The 15,250-nt window shown below is 41.4% G+C and overlaps 1 protein-coding gene across 1 annotated transcript; it reads left to right on the plus strand.

Moving 5' to 3' along the window:
- The first annotated feature begins 278 nt into the window (after window positions 1–278).
- LOC136706177 (uncharacterized) lies at window positions 279–3,361 on the plus strand. Its single transcript, XM_066680131.1, has 4 exons — window positions 279–754; window positions 988–1,140; window positions 1,513–1,605; window positions 2,686–3,361. Exons 1-4 carry the CDS (start codon window positions 653–655, stop codon window positions 2,986–2,988), a joined length of 651 nt encoding a protein of 216 aa, XP_066536228.1. The 5' UTR covers window positions 279–652; the 3' UTR covers window positions 2,989–3,361.
- The last annotated feature ends 11,889 nt before the right edge of the window (window positions 3,362–15,250 follow it).

The raw sequence follows: 15,250 nt of genomic DNA on the forward strand, positions 1-15,250 counted from the left end.
TTATATCTACTTAAAAAAATTATGTACATTGAACTTAACAGTTTAAGTTTTATTGCATTACTATCAAATGTAAGTACATTATACTCATATTAGTACACATTTAAATGTATTAACAGTTTTAAGTTTAATGAACTTAAATTTGTACGTTTTTAAATGATTAACTTAAAAGCTTAAATTAAGGTAATTTAACAGAAAACTGGGGACTTTTCACGTGTAACCCGCCATTTTATTTTTTCAGCTTGCTTTTGGCGCGTCAGGCCAGAGACGTTATCAGGCAAGTTGGAGTTTTGGTGCATTTCAACCAGTGTGACCGGCGTATTACGCAGTCCTGCAGATAATTTGGTAGACGGCAGTTTGCGAGCAGAGATGATTTTGTTTTAATGTCAAGCTTTTACTTGTTGACGGACGTGTTGTTTTTCAACTGTTGAAGGCTTTTGCAAGAAGTGTGGCGGAGTGATTTTTAACCGAAGTTTAACCGACTTTGTGAAGTGGAATCTTTGTTTAACAAAGTCGACGAATATTTTTCACCAGAACGCGCTGTTTTTTGAGCGGCATTTTTTGTTTATACCAGTTTAACAGGCGGTTTCTGCTACAGTTCTTCTGCCAACTCGACCAGCGATTAATTTCGGATTAATCTCTTGTTAGGAAAGAAATGGATGTAACTTTTGCTCTTCGGAGAAAAGAAATGATCAGAGACAAGCCTGCCATCAGCCAAGTGGTACATCGCTGGCCAGCACTTTTTACAGAAAGCCAGGTTTGTATGACTGTTTTAAGTATTAAAGTATTGTCAATACAAAGGATGGTAGTCTTTTGTATTATAAATATATATTGAATCATTTTTTTTTTTTTGTAGTAGATGTTCAGTTGTGCTTACATTTGTCATGGCTTTGTGTTGGTTAAAGTTGTGTGACACATCACTTAATGGGTCATATATTGGGCACATTTAACCACAGGTATATGCATGGTTTGCTTTGCTTTATTTTTTAGGTATATTGCGAGTTCACCAGAGTGGTAGGAAAAAATCTCAAAGAACAGTTCTTTGATGCCCTTGACGAGTTCTCTCCAAGGCTGATGGACCTCTTCAGAAAGAAGAAAGGACTTGCTGGTCAGCTTTTGGCTGACCTTTTACGACAGACAAAGGTGAGTTGTCAAGTCTATCCTTCTATCCATTTAATCTTCATTCATTCATTCATTATCTGTAACCCTTATCCAGTTCAGGGTCACGGTGGGTCCAGAGCCTACCTGGAATCATTGGGCGCATGGCGGGAATACACCCTGGAGGGGACCAGTCCTTCACAGGGCAACACAGACACACACACACACATTCACACCTACGGACACTTTGGAGTCTCCATTTAATCTAATTTCTCCTACTTCCCTGCATGTTCTCTTTAATCTCTTCTCTTGTCATCTCCCTGTGTCTTTTGCTTTCATGGCATCTCTCCTGACTCTTTTTAGATAAATACTCATACGCTTCTTTAACTAACATTTGCTGTGTTCTGCATTTTGCAGACCACTGAGCCTGCAGACATCAGATGCCTTTGTCTTCGGGGCTTGCCAATCATCTTGGGGGATGATCCCTCTACCTTCTTCAAGACATCCTTTGTAAGTAATTGAATTTGTTGTAAATGTTCATTTTTTTCTGTTGAATTTTATTTTATTATTTTATAAAATATTAGTTTTTTACTAAATATTTAATTTGGTTGCCCAACCAATGGTTTTTGGACCATCTCTATTATTGATTTTTTTTCAGTTGTTTATATACACACCATTAATCGTATAGTTTTGACTGTTACACTTCAAAATCGTCTTCAGAATTACTTTAATGGAAGGGCATTGTCCAAAAAAAAAAAAACATCCACAAATTATGTACACTTCATTATCAAACACATGTGTAGTTTAAAAAGAAAAAAGAAAACTTTATACATTTAAGCTAAAAAAAAATGGGTTATATTCTCATTTGCTGCTACTGTTCCACATTCAGACTGTGGGAGGCTGGAGCACAGGGTCATTGTGTAAAATGTCGTTATGCAGTTTGTGATGCAATCATTCTTTTTTCTTTTTTTTTTTTATATTAATATTTTTGTTTCTTTTAAAATTATGTAATACATTTTGGTAAGGAAAGACGTAATACCAGCTGCCTGAAATGGCTGCCCCATGTTAGCTACAAATAAATGTTTATTTTGTGTTCTGTATGCCAATTGAGTGAGGTGGTTTCAGCATGTACTTGTTAAACATGTTTTTGTGACAGTACATTTCCAGAGTTTATTAGTAATGTTAGTCTTACACCTGCAATTTAAATTAAAGATATATCTGGATTTTAATCACAACCTTTTTGATGAGTTATTTGACTACATATGGGCTAATTGGTAAAATCATGTAAACAATTCTTCTGAAGTGTATCAAAGATACAGATTGATATAAACTAAATCTAAATCGGATTCTGCACTAGTTTATGCTGAGGAGGGGTAAATCTGTGTTAAAACACAGGACGCATATACACCAGAATAGTAAATATACAGGCCTGAAATTCTTCAAACCATTATTGGACAGAATTACATGGTTTCCAGATGTATATGGCAGTTTCCAGTTTCTATATGGCAATTCAAAGCAACTCTGGTATTTGGTGGACAACACATCAATTAACTTGATTGTTTTGTTTGTTAATTTAATTTTTTCTGTTAGGATGTAACTGACAAGGACTCATACAGCCAAACTTCAGTGGGACTCCTCTGTGTTGATCAGGAACACCCTCAAGTAAACCCATCCAAAGTGGGGATCATCTTGAAAGGCACTGTGGTGATGGATGACCCGGCCAATTTACCCCAGGCCACCTGTCTTCTGTTTGGTCTCATCTATGCTCTTCACCTGGACTACCCTAAGGGCATGAAAAACACTTTCTGCTTTATTCAGCAGGTAATGCTCAACCTGGGTAGTCGTGAACTGCCACCCAAAATTCAAACTTTAAGAAATCAGCTTGCTAACTGAATTCAGGAAGGTTACTGTTCCATGTACAAAATTTGTTATTTATATTTTTGCTCTTGTGCACTGTTTGCAGTGTACACAATATGGCCTAAAATTTGTGTGCGCACCTGTTTGGCTGTAATTTTATTAGAATTTTGTCATTAGGAAGCATAAGTTTAGAGAAGTCATATTCTCTGTCTGTTTTCTTTCCCAATGGCCACATTATCTATGTCAGGACAGCTTTAGCTCAGATTTAAGATTTAGCTCATTTTCTCAAAGGTCGTTTTCTCTAATTTTTTATATTTGTGAGTACAACTTTGTATACCATTTGAGCAACTAAGCCTGATTGTGATTTATTCAATGCTAATTCTATGTGGAATTGCTTAAGAAGGTTTCAGTTATGCGAGCAAATTTTCAGGGTAGTGCATTATGTCCCTTTGTTGATGTTATATTTCAAGGAAATAATAAAGCACTGAAAAGAACTGTATTGGTCTGTCTTATATTTCCATTAATATTTCTAATCAATAATGAAGTTAAATAGGATTAAAAAGAAAATTAAGTAGAAATCAATTTAATTTATTTCAACTTAAGATATTAAGTAGAATCACTAGGTAAAGGAATTGGTATAACAAAAACAAAAAAGTTAAATCAACTTAACCTTTAGGTGTAACAACTTGACATTTTAAGTTAAACTGACTCAAGTTTTCATTGCACATTACTTAACTTTTTAAGGCAACCGGTTTCCTCAAATTTTTTAAGTAAACTCAACTTATCCGGGCTTACAGTGTGGTGTGTTCTCTCTGTGTCCGCATGGGTTTCCTCCGGGTGACTGTCTGTGAGGAGTGTGGTGTGTTCTCCCTGTGTCCGTGTGGGTTTCCTCCGGGTGACTGTCTGTGAGGAGTGTGGTGTGTTCTCTCTGTGTCTGTGTGGGTTTCCTCCGGGTGACTGTCTGTGAGGAGTGTGGTGTGTTCTCTCTGTGTCTGTGTGGGTTTCCTCCGGGCGACTGTCTGTGAGGAGTGTGGTGTGTTCCCCCTTTGTCTGTGTGGGTTTCCCCTCATGCTCAAAAAACACAAGTTGATTGGCGACAAAAAAAAAAAAAAGTGGTCATAGGTTAGAGTGTGTGTCGCCCTGTGAAGGACTGGCGCCCCCTTGAGGGTGTGTTCCTCTCTTGTGCTCAGTGTTTCCGGGTAGGCTCTTATTTTTGCCCTCCTCACAAATTTACATAGTGTAGTCTCTGCAGTGATGAGCCTGCTGTAAGTATGAGACTCTCTTCTCCTTATTACAGCTCGGTGGAGCATCACAATTTTGACGTTGTAATTTAAAGTAAGAGTTGCTTCATTGATGAAAGTATGCAGAACAACAAATGGACTACAGTCTGTAACTGTAGAACTGCAAAGTGCTCCTGTGTGGTTTTCTAATGGTGGAACTGGTTTATTTATGGTTATTGAAGAGAGGGAATAATACTCAACTTGATTAGTGCAGGATTAATTATGCAACGACAGCTAATTGACATCTTCAAAGCTCTGGTTAATATTAATATGGTTACATTAATGGTATCTGGCAAATGTTCTGCAGCTGAATGACCCAGTGGCATGTTAATGGTGCTAGAGATTTGAGCTAATGTGCCTGTGGTGACAGAAGCTCTTATACCTGAGCTGGGAATCGAACCCTGGTGGAATACTGCCTTTTCAACCACTGGCATTGTCCATTTCTGCTGTTCCACAACAAACTGCACTGAATGAACTGAGCCAATAGGCAGCCAGGCGTATTGACTGTTGGAAAATCGGCTAGCCTAAAGCCTGGTGTGTGTGTGTGTATGTGTGTGAGAGAGAGAGAGAGAGAGAGATCTGTGTTTAATCAAGGCCTGCTGAAACTTAGTGGACATGATTAATGGAAGTCCCATACAGCCGGCTTCTTTCTGGCTGGTGATTTAGGACAATAATAATCCCTCACTGTAGTGTAGTGCAGATTCCAGCCCATTAAAGCAATAGAGCTCCACTCGCTTCAACACAAACACCTCATTTAAGGCGCATTGCTGCCAACGCTCAAGGGAACCTCAGCCAAGGTGTCATATCCGCTGCAATTAGAACCGAGGAATTGAAACTTTTAATGTCACTCTCCACACGTTTCCTTTGTAGTCCCTGCGTTTGTGCATTAAAACGTTTACCACCGCTTTGCCATCGCTTTCTGAGAGTGCAGCACAGAGCTTTGTTTAGTCATCGGAGCTCTGAGCCATTAAATCTCTCTTGGTTTTTAAGCTGTTATTGTTTCTCTTAGGGCTCCACCTTCGAGGTGATGGATTATACAGACTGTACCAGAGAAATGCCACTGAGAACAGAGATATGTCCGGACTGCCTGCTTTAAAACACAATAAACACACACCTCATATCAGGAGGCCGCTGCTCTGCCTTAAACTCCACCGTCTGTCTTTCTATTGGCTGCTGGGAGCCTATATCAAACGTCTTTTAATTCTGGCCCTGAGGTGTAACTTTCCATTTTTAAACATGAACAAATGACAATGACGCTTTCCCAAAAGCATAGTTAATAACTGCATTGGCAAATTACACATGAAGGATGTGGTTGACGTGTAAGTGTTTCCTAAAACCACAGCTGGAACTATGGTGGTAACTACATTGGTGAATTACAGTCTGAACCATCGTTAAATGACTTGTGTTTCTCAATGACAGTGTTTGGGAACGTTCTGTGGAACTGCAGATTTATGTTGTGTAGTTGGAACTAAAGCTTGTTTCCATCGGTGACAGTCATATTATTATCGTTTAATATCTTTTTCATATATTTGCAGTTTATAATTAGAATAATGGCATATTTACCCTTTGAATTAATAAAAATGGAGGGTATCTTAAACATTTAAATAACTTTATTTTACCTTTAACTGTCTGTGAGGATTGTGGTGTGTTCTCCCTGTGTCTGCGTGGTTTTCCTCCGGGTGACTGTGAGGAGTGTGATGTGTTCTCTCTGTGTCTGCGTGGGTTTCCTCCGGGTGACTGTCTGTGAGGAGTGTGGTGTGTTCCCCCTGTGTCTGCGTGGGTTTTCTCCAGGTGCTCTTGTTTCCTCACACACTCCAAAAACACGTTGGTAGGTGGATTGAACTGGATACGAGTTGTTAAATGGATGTACCCTTTTGTGTGTGTGTGTGTGTGTGCACATTTTCACTTTAAAAATCAACAAAACAGTAGTTTTTGACCGGTGCCGAAACTGCATGCCACATTCTTTTATTTTACAAAAATCACATACATATTAAAGAATGTCCTTTTTTCTTGGTTTGGAGCTTTTTGAATGAACCACACTGTGACCTCCACCACGGAGCAGACACTCTCTCGTCCCAGTGCTCTGGAAAAAGGCGGTGCAGCTCTATCAGAGCTGTCAGAGAGTGAGTTACACCACATGCGTCCCCTCACTGAGCCATGACTTTGTCCGTTTGGCTCTCTTCTGGTCCTGATTTACGTCTGGTACATGCACCAGATTCAGGCTACAGCACACGACACACAGAAGCACAAGGAGAAGCCAGGGGATGCGTTGCACTCACGATAATTAAAGCTCCGCCGCTCAGGCAAGTTCCAGCTTCCCACATTTGCCACATAATTTTCTGTACTGAAAAATCTGCCAGACAAAAGATGGTGGGGCTCCCTCACTCATAACACAACCTGGAGGAGTGGGGCTCGGTGGGAAAATGAGACGAATGGTGAACATATCCAGACTTCGGGATAGTGTGAAATTTTCCAGAGTAATTAGTGGTAACACAAGTGGTGTGTTAGTGTGTGTTGTGCTGGTGAAGAGTGGATCAGACACAGCAGTGCTGCTGGAGTTTTTAAATCCTGTGTCCACTCTGAGACACTCCTCCCTCATTGGTCCACCTTGTAGATGTAAAATCAGAGACAGTAGCTCATCTGTCGCTGCACAGTGTGTGTCGCTCGTCCTCTAGTCCTTCATCAGTGACACAGGACGCTGTCGGCTGGATGTTTTTGGTCGGTGGACTGTTCTCAGTCCAGACACTGAGGGGTTTAAAAACTCCAGCAGCACTGCTGTGTCTGATCCACTCACACCAGCACAACACAGACCACCTGATCAGTGTCATGTCATGGCAGGTGATTTCTGGGTCTGGGTCAATGCAACTTATTATTGTATTATTGCACAAGTATTAGTGGTCCTTTAAGGACTATTGAAATCGTTATGTCACTTAATGTCTCCTTCCTGTTATTGAGTTGAATGTGGCTGTGCACCGCTGTGATCAGAAAAGCAAAGGCATCGAAGAAAAACTGGCAGTGAATAGGAGACTCGCTGAAGAAGACACGCTGTGAATCCTCCGACAGCACTTTTACTTAGTCTCTTCTGTTCCTCATTACAGAAACAAAACATGTGGCACAGACTCTGAGAAAGAGCCAGACGAGAGGTATCCGCTGAAAACAAACAGGCGGATCAGAGAGATACTGCGAGGCTTAGTCGCTTCCCCAGGAGAAAATCCAGTGCGTCTAACCTTGAGCCCCAGACTCCAACATGAGGGAGGGGTGGGCCAACTGGGGGAGATGAGATGGAGGGATCGTTGCTGGACGGAGGAAGGAGTTCTGGGGCAATCGATGGCCACTAACCAGAGCCCATTAACAGCCCATGTTTCAGAACCGTGCGTGTGTTTGGATTTGTATCTATCAAAGAAAACAATCCTGAAACCTGCAGCGCAAGCAGCCTGGTTAAAGTGCTGCGAATATTGACAAGGCCTCACTGCGAGACGTAATGGCGGTCTGTTTTCTTTCCCCATGAAGGTGACATTGCGTTTCTAACGGCCACCAGAAAAGCCTGTGGTGAAATTGGGAATTGATTTGCAGTCATTTCTTTTTTTTTTCCCCTCCCACAGACTTTCGCAAAGGCACCACTTCATACGATGCTAGCGTTTGGTCTATAACACGTGTATTTACACAGTAATAACACAACAATGTATTTAATTATAATACTGTAATAAGCCATGAGTAATATGAGTAGAAATAACACAAGACGTATTCACAATCCAGAGATTCCTGAGGTAATTCAGCCACGGAAAACACTGGAACGTGGAAAAAAAAAACTGAAGCGAGCTGCTCTCCTTGAGGTGTTGATAAAATATGACACCGTGAGGCAGAAGACAATAAACTTAACAGCCTTCAATGACATGTCGCCTTGCCGTGCTAGAATGAAACTATATATAATCACAGACAGGGAATAGAGAGAGAATAAGATCAGGGGCTTTCTATAAAAAAAATATTTGCACATGTTTACATCGAAGAGAATTGTGTGAGTGCTCCAGAAATATATCACAATGTGGGACCACATTCAGTAAACACACCTACACTGTGGGCACTCGCCTTCCGTATGGGGCCTGAGACATGTCCCAGTGATATACGTGAAGACATCTGAAGTTGACGATCTTTGAATCTTGATTGAAAACCAAAAGCCTGTGTGAAAAGGTAGGTTCATCTCCCATTTCCAGGTTACTCTTCTCTACTGGTGACTCAGCTGGTTTTACATATTATCACTACTCTGTGTTACATACTCTTACATACACTTGTCGTTGCTTGTTTGTTGCTCTGCTTGGCCCCTGAATGCATCTCGATTCCTTCCCTGCTCCGCCATGGGCCTATTAATCCACCCCCAGCTCCTGGCCTTGTCTCTCCTACAGCACTCTGCTTGGCTGTGCAAGGATGTTTTAGCCTAGATGTACTCTGCACCTGCTTCTACCTAGTGATTCTCCACCTCCTGCTCCCTCTCACACCTTCATCAGTAACATTTCACCTTGTCATTATTGTAAACTTCATCATCTTTATCAGCTCACTTCACTTCTGTCCTGTGTCATGTCTCTGGTGTCACCACTGGCTCATAGGAGTGCAGACCCGGGTCTCTGTAAAGTTGCTTGGTGATGACTTCTGTTGTGAAAAGCACTGTATGAATACAATGTTGATTATCAAATCAAATCTCCAAAATGGCTTTGTTAAATTCATTCCATTAATTAACTTGATTTTCACAAACGTATGCTCACCACTTAAAGCAAACCAAATGTAATTACAGAATTAGATTCTTCTTCTGAGTGATGATACATGCTTATTGTATGATTAACCACACTGAACTCATTGAAGTGCTGCAAAGTGTTATTCTGAGCAATGCCATAGAAGAACCACTTTTGTTAATCACTTTTAACTGTTACATAGTAACCATGCAGTGGATTGGACTGGCTTTGATGGCATTGATTGTGTGTGTGTGTGTTTGTGAGAAAGAGTCAGTGAAGTGTTAGACAGACCAGGTCCTGGCGTTTCTGGTGATATACTTATCATATTTACACAAAACTTTCTCTTTGGAGTTTCTCTTTTAGAAAAATGTACAATTTATTTCAATAAATGGCTAAAGAAGTGTTCCAAAAAGAAAGGAATATATGTGTGTATGTGTGTGTGTGTGTGTGTGTATGTGTTTGTGTGTGTGTTAGAGCGTGTACAGCTTCTTCACCGCCTGCAGGTATCGTCGGCTTCATGAAAAGCTCTTCATCCTTATCTTTCTGACAGTCAGTCCCTTATCATCAGTTTCCTTTTTGGTGCCATCACACTCTCTCAGCTTTCTAAGACCTGCGTGAGAGTGAGTGAGTGAGTGTGTGTGTGTGTGTGAGTGTGTGTGTGAGAGAGATGTATACATGTGCTCAGCGTGTGGACAAAGCACAGCGAGAGATGTTGCTCAGGAAGAACACGCACCATGCCATCATCCTCAAGCCAAAAGCATCTAAAAATTTATGAGTCTTATGTTGGACGAGAAAGACGTGTAAGTTTAAATCCCCTTAAATTCTCTTTTGACTTAAAGACGGAGTCCTGATTGTCTTTCCTTGGCCGATGTACAATGTTCTCCGAAGCTTCCTTGGCCGTGTTCAGGAGCCTGAACTCCTGTCAGATGTTAGGTGAGTTTTCAGAGGACCCTACATGTAAAGAACCTGAAAGCTCAGCACTGGTGTGAAACGGCATGAACTGTCGAGTAGGGCCCGTGTACAGACGCCTACATCCTTCACTCGGTCATCTGGACAGGTCTTTTATCTGTCAGCAGTGATATACGCAAGACCCACTTACTGCATCAAAAGTGCAAGCCTCGCTCCTTCAGAAAGGGTTTTACTCTCAACCGAGTGAACATGGCGAGGGAGCCGCACGGAGGCAGCGAGAGACGGGAAGCGAGCGAACACAGCTGTCAGTCAGAGAAATATCACAGTGGAGGGTGCTGCGTTTTAGGAAAGGCACCAGGCCATGTCCAGGATGATGTTACCCAGGAAAGAAAAGTGTGTGCTGATATTTTTATCTTTTGTTTTAATGCAGTGACAGCACTGAGAATTCAGATTACACAGTACACACACTAATGTCAGTAGAGGACACATTACTCAACTTTCAGGTTAATTCTACTCAGCTTTATATAATTCTGGGTCCTAGCTTTAAGTGTGCACCGCCGAGGCAGGTGGCAGTGGCAGGAAAACAAACAAAGAGCAGTGAATAAACAGAGACAAGCTGAAACAAAGCAGTGTATTTAAAGAGAGCCGAAGCTCTGGTTTTCAGTCATTTTTTCTCAGTTATCTTTCTTTTGTTTTCACTCAGTGCTCTTATTTCTCTGCGCTCATTGTTGCATTTAACCTCATCTATGTGCTCTCACATAAACGCGGGTCCTGCGCTGTGATTTGACAAACTCAGATGAGGGGGTGGGGCCATTCTAAAGTCCCTGCATTGAGTGAAGTGGAATCAGAATGGCTCATTTTATCCTGTGTTTGTTTCACAGCGTGTGGGTTGGTGGGCTCCAGATCCACATATTCATATTCATCCAGAGCACATGCACTGAACAAGTTTTTTTTTTTTCATATGGATGGATGGATGGATGGCCTTTTAAATGTGACTTTCACTATTGAGAATGTTTAATCACCATGAGCTGCTCACCAGTCGGTGTGTGTGTTTGAAACTGGTGCAATGTCTTTACGAAGTCATGATATTTGTAAATGGGTAAAAAAAAAATGCTGTCTGTGCTTGACTTCCTCTCTCTGTTCATAGAAGAGTACCTGGATGGTTTTAGACAGCGGAGAGATGGCAAACGTTGAAAAGCACAACTGAGATGAGGTTGTTGCTCTACGCCTGCTCCATAGGTGGGTAATATTGACCTTTGCTCTTTCGTATCAAGGCAGAATGTCTTTAAATTCAGGAGAGCGCTAACTGCATGAAAGTAAACACAGAGGGAAAGTGCTACAAAATTAAACAGCTCGAGTTACACATGAGTTTCTGTGGAAATTCAAACAACGAATAAACACTTACAGACAATTTACACTTCATAAAGTCAAAAAGTCATTTGTTTTCATTTAAACACAATGTTACACCTTAAAATACACAGAGATTCTGAACATAAACAAACCAGAGAACAGCGTTTCACCACAATCATAGAAGTCCCATTTCAGTAATGACTAAAAATGATGAACTCCTATAATGAGAGTGTGAATGATTTTCCTGTGGACCGGAGGGTGTCCCACTCTCTCTCTAAATGAAGTGAGAGAAAAGTGGGCCAGGTTAGCTAGGCATGCTAGTGCATACATGGCAAGGTCGTTTAGCAGCTACGAGTGATCCAGTCTGACACTGGCCTCCGTTCTGTTTTTCTCTTCTCCTGTGTAGGCAGATGTGGTCCAGGCCGGAAAGCCAGGTTGCCAGGTGTCTTTATTAATAAGCTAAAGGCGAGGTCTGAGAGCTGTTGGCAGGCCGTGCAGGCACCCCTCAGTGCATTAGCCACGTTCATGCTACAGCACGGCTGCTCCTTCAGCCTGCATTTACATCAAACCCCAGAGAGCCCTCACCTCACAGCAGCGATTCACACGGGTGGTGGTGCTGAGCTGACGTTTATTAAAAGTCCATATTTTTTAATCTGTAGGTCTGTATTTTACAAAACAAAGCTGATGGCTGAGAGGATCATACTCTCACAGTCGAAAAAAGATGAAATGCTGCTTTTGTGCTATAGCTGCTCTATCAGTTCTAGCCTAAAACCTGGGTTTGACAGCATGCTTCTTACACTGCAGTTGTGTGGTCCCCTGTAGCTTGCAATTACTCAGCAGTTTAATAGGATTTTGTATTTGGGGAATTTTCCATCCATATACTCTACGTGGTCATCAGTGTAGTTCATCTGTATTCTCAACTCAACCAGAAGCATTACGTGAAATGCAATGCTCTGGAGCAGCTGCACATGGACCTCGGGTCTACCAAGGGTTTAGAGGGGAGTAAACCCCCACAGCTTTGTGTTTTCTTGGGGTACCCAGGAACTATCCTGAACTTATCATCCAACATCAGTCTCTGACCAAGCGGCTGCCATCATACGTACACAGAAATGGCCCAGCACTTAGTGTAAAGCCAGTCTAGACACTTTTACACCATGCAAAGCAATGGTTCCAAAGGTGCAGCAAGACAAATGAATCAGACACATATGAACGTCACATCTAATAGTGACCAGTCACATTCAGAGTGAAATGATTATGTTTTGTTGGGTATGAAGTTGCAGTTTTCTATGAGTTACAATGTGTTAAATATATTCCAGTGGAGTTCGGAACTAAAAGACCTGTCTGTGTCCGTATCTGATTTAGAAGGGGACTCAAAAACATGATCATCTACAGAAGGGGGGCATTGCAGAAAGTGTTTGGTGACGACTGATGTAGAGTACAGAGTCTCAGAGGGAAAAAAAAATCAATTTTGTCCTGGATCACTGGCTAGAACTACAGGACACACAATGCAAATGAACTATAGGAACTACATTTCCCATAATTCCCAGTGTCTTTCAAAATTCTTCAGCTAATGCTTTTGGCCAGAGCCTTATTTATTTATTTATTTATTTATTTATTTATTTATTTAATATTTATTAGTTTTTATGTATATACATACATCTGTTTCATTTGCATTGCATTTACTTTTACAGAAGGGGCATTTATAACACAAGCTCAAAACTCATACAAACGAAGGCAATAACACATTTCGTTAGTGTGCACAGTTGTGCCCTTACGACTGTCAGGGAAGCAGAGGGGTGCCGCTGTGCTCCTGTAAATATTATGTGCCACCGGTACAAAAAAGTAGTCTAGGAATGCCACTGGGTTGAAGTGAGGATGAACAAACCATGAACCAATCAACAAATGAATTACCATGAGACGCAGAGAAACTTTTCAATGCTCCCTTCTGAGTTCCGTCTAAAGCAGTGGTCACACTATACATTTGCAGCTCTGTGAAATCCAAGGCAGGGGGCTTTGGTTTGCTGTAGCTGCCTAAAAGCCAGGCTAGCTCACACAGCATTATATCTCCTCTAATCCAGCCTCCCGACTGACTGCCCTCCAGGACGCCTTGTGTTTATGCACCGTTTTATAATCGACATGGACAGTGTTAAATAAAACACTGTGCTCACACATGGCTACAGTTAATGTAGATCCAAAATTGAAGAAAATACACCATAGGCCCGCCCCTTCAGAACACCACAGCGCTATTGGTAGATGTTGCAGATATTTGTATTAAAGTTCACCAAAACTGAACTCTCTTTTAAATTGTCACACTGATGCTGTGTCCGAAACTGGGCCCTGTTCACAGTGTCCTAAAATATAGTAGACAATTTTCAGTGCGCTCTCACAATCTCACAATGCACTGCAATAGGTAGTGTAGGACCCATGTATGCTAGCTATTATTAGGAGATACCCATAATGTACTGCACTGTTTGGTAAAAATCCGCCCAAAATTGTTCACTACTCTCCAGACTCCAGTCAATATGGAGCCATCTCAGACAGAGGGTTTGTTCAAATAAAGGGGATTTCTCATGATAAATTTCACAGATTAAAGCCTATTGTGACCTCAGATTAGCACAGTGTACACTCTAAAAGTAGAGATGTGTGAGTACGTGTCATGGCTGCCTCGCGTATTCTGCGTTTGTTTGGTGCATAGGTTGTACATGTCCTCAGAAAATAAACGCCACGCATACACAAGGTGCAGTAAACGGTAGGGGGCAGTGCAGGCGACCAACAGCATCACAATGGAGGAAAGTTTTGAAGAAGGCTGTGTCAGAGCCAAATCTATAATTATCCGCATCTTTCTCTGGTCTGCCCTCTAGTGGAAGCCTCCATTTACAAGCGCAGCACACAGGCGAGTATGTGAACAGTTATGTTCACGGCGCAGATAGTGGTCTACATGAACACGCGGCCGAACAGCAAGTATCTATCTACTCTGAGCCCATGTTCTGTTCCTATCTGTCAGGCGGTTACAGTGTACTGTACCGTACTCTCACATCCCTGGAAGAACAGAGGATTAGAGCCACAGAAAGAGGCTGAGTCTGCTGTATTTCAGAAGCAGAAGTTCAAGGTTTGCCAGCGACATGTTCTCCGTCCTGCTGATTTGACACAGAGACAATAATCTCACATTGTGTAAAATTAATTAGCTTGGCTGTGTGCCTCTTACAGTGGTGTGAATACAGTGGGAGGTGTGTGTGTGTGTGTGTGTGTGTGTGTGTGTGTGTCCATCTGTGTGTCCCCATGACCCATGCTAAAACTAATTTCTAAGTCCTTTCCGCTTGTGGACGTCTCATCTGCATGTGTTTCTATAGCACTCACACAGAGAGAGCACTGCTACTACACACTGTTCCCATCACTTGCTGTTTATAGGAAAAAGGGAAAGGGTTAAAGTTATAGTGTGATATGGGGTCTGTAATGTTGGAGCACGGAATAATCTTCTTCACTCATCAGTTTCACAGGATTCGGGATTTGGGAATTTTACGCCATACATTTTTCCATTTATCAATGTTCTCAATGCATCACACAAACCACTGAGAACCCCTGTGGTGTCAATCAAGACTAGCCTTAAGATATGACCTTATCCTTCAACACAAACTCAGCACTACACATCACCTTAACCCTTTAAAGCCAAATGTATCAAATATGATGATCTTTGGAAGTGGCTCTTTCATCATCTAATGAAGAGAAAAAATGTAAACAAACGTCCATCCTTTTTAGCAGTGTTCTGAGTTCTCTACTGAACTGTGAATGAATTGGAAGCATTTAAAAAACCATTACAGTATTGTTGCTATCTTCATGAAAAACACAGGAGAAAATCTCAAGGCGACATTTTTTCAAAACAGAAGCAGCTCCAGGTGTGATGTGAGTGATGTTACTTGTAGTAAAACGAAGCATTTTAGTTCCATTTCATAGACGTAGTGTATTCTACCAGTCAAATGCTCATTAATTATCATAAATATTCAGAAAAATCTCTTCTTTACAGCAGCAACACACATT

The sequence above is a fragment of the Hoplias malabaricus genome, chromosome 8 (assembly GCF_029633855.1).
Source record: "Hoplias malabaricus isolate fHopMal1 chromosome 8, fHopMal1.hap1, whole genome shotgun sequence".
Taxonomy (NCBI): domain Eukaryota; kingdom Metazoa; phylum Chordata; class Actinopteri; order Characiformes; family Erythrinidae; genus Hoplias; species Hoplias malabaricus.

Excerpts from the sequence above, each read along its gene's own strand:
- LOC136706177 (XM_066680131.1), top strand. The coding sequence starts at position 653 with ATGGATGTAACTTTTGCTCTTCGGAGAAAAGAAATGATCAGAGACAAG. Across the intron at positions 1,141-1,512 it reads ACCTTTTACGACAGACAAAG|ACCACTGAGCCTGCAGACAT; the intron begins GTGAGTTGTCAA and ends TGCATTTTGCAG. Across the intron at positions 1,606-2,685 it reads CCTTCTTCAAGACATCCTTT|GATGTAACTGACAAGGACTC; the intron begins GTAAGTAATTGA and ends TTTTTCTGTTAG.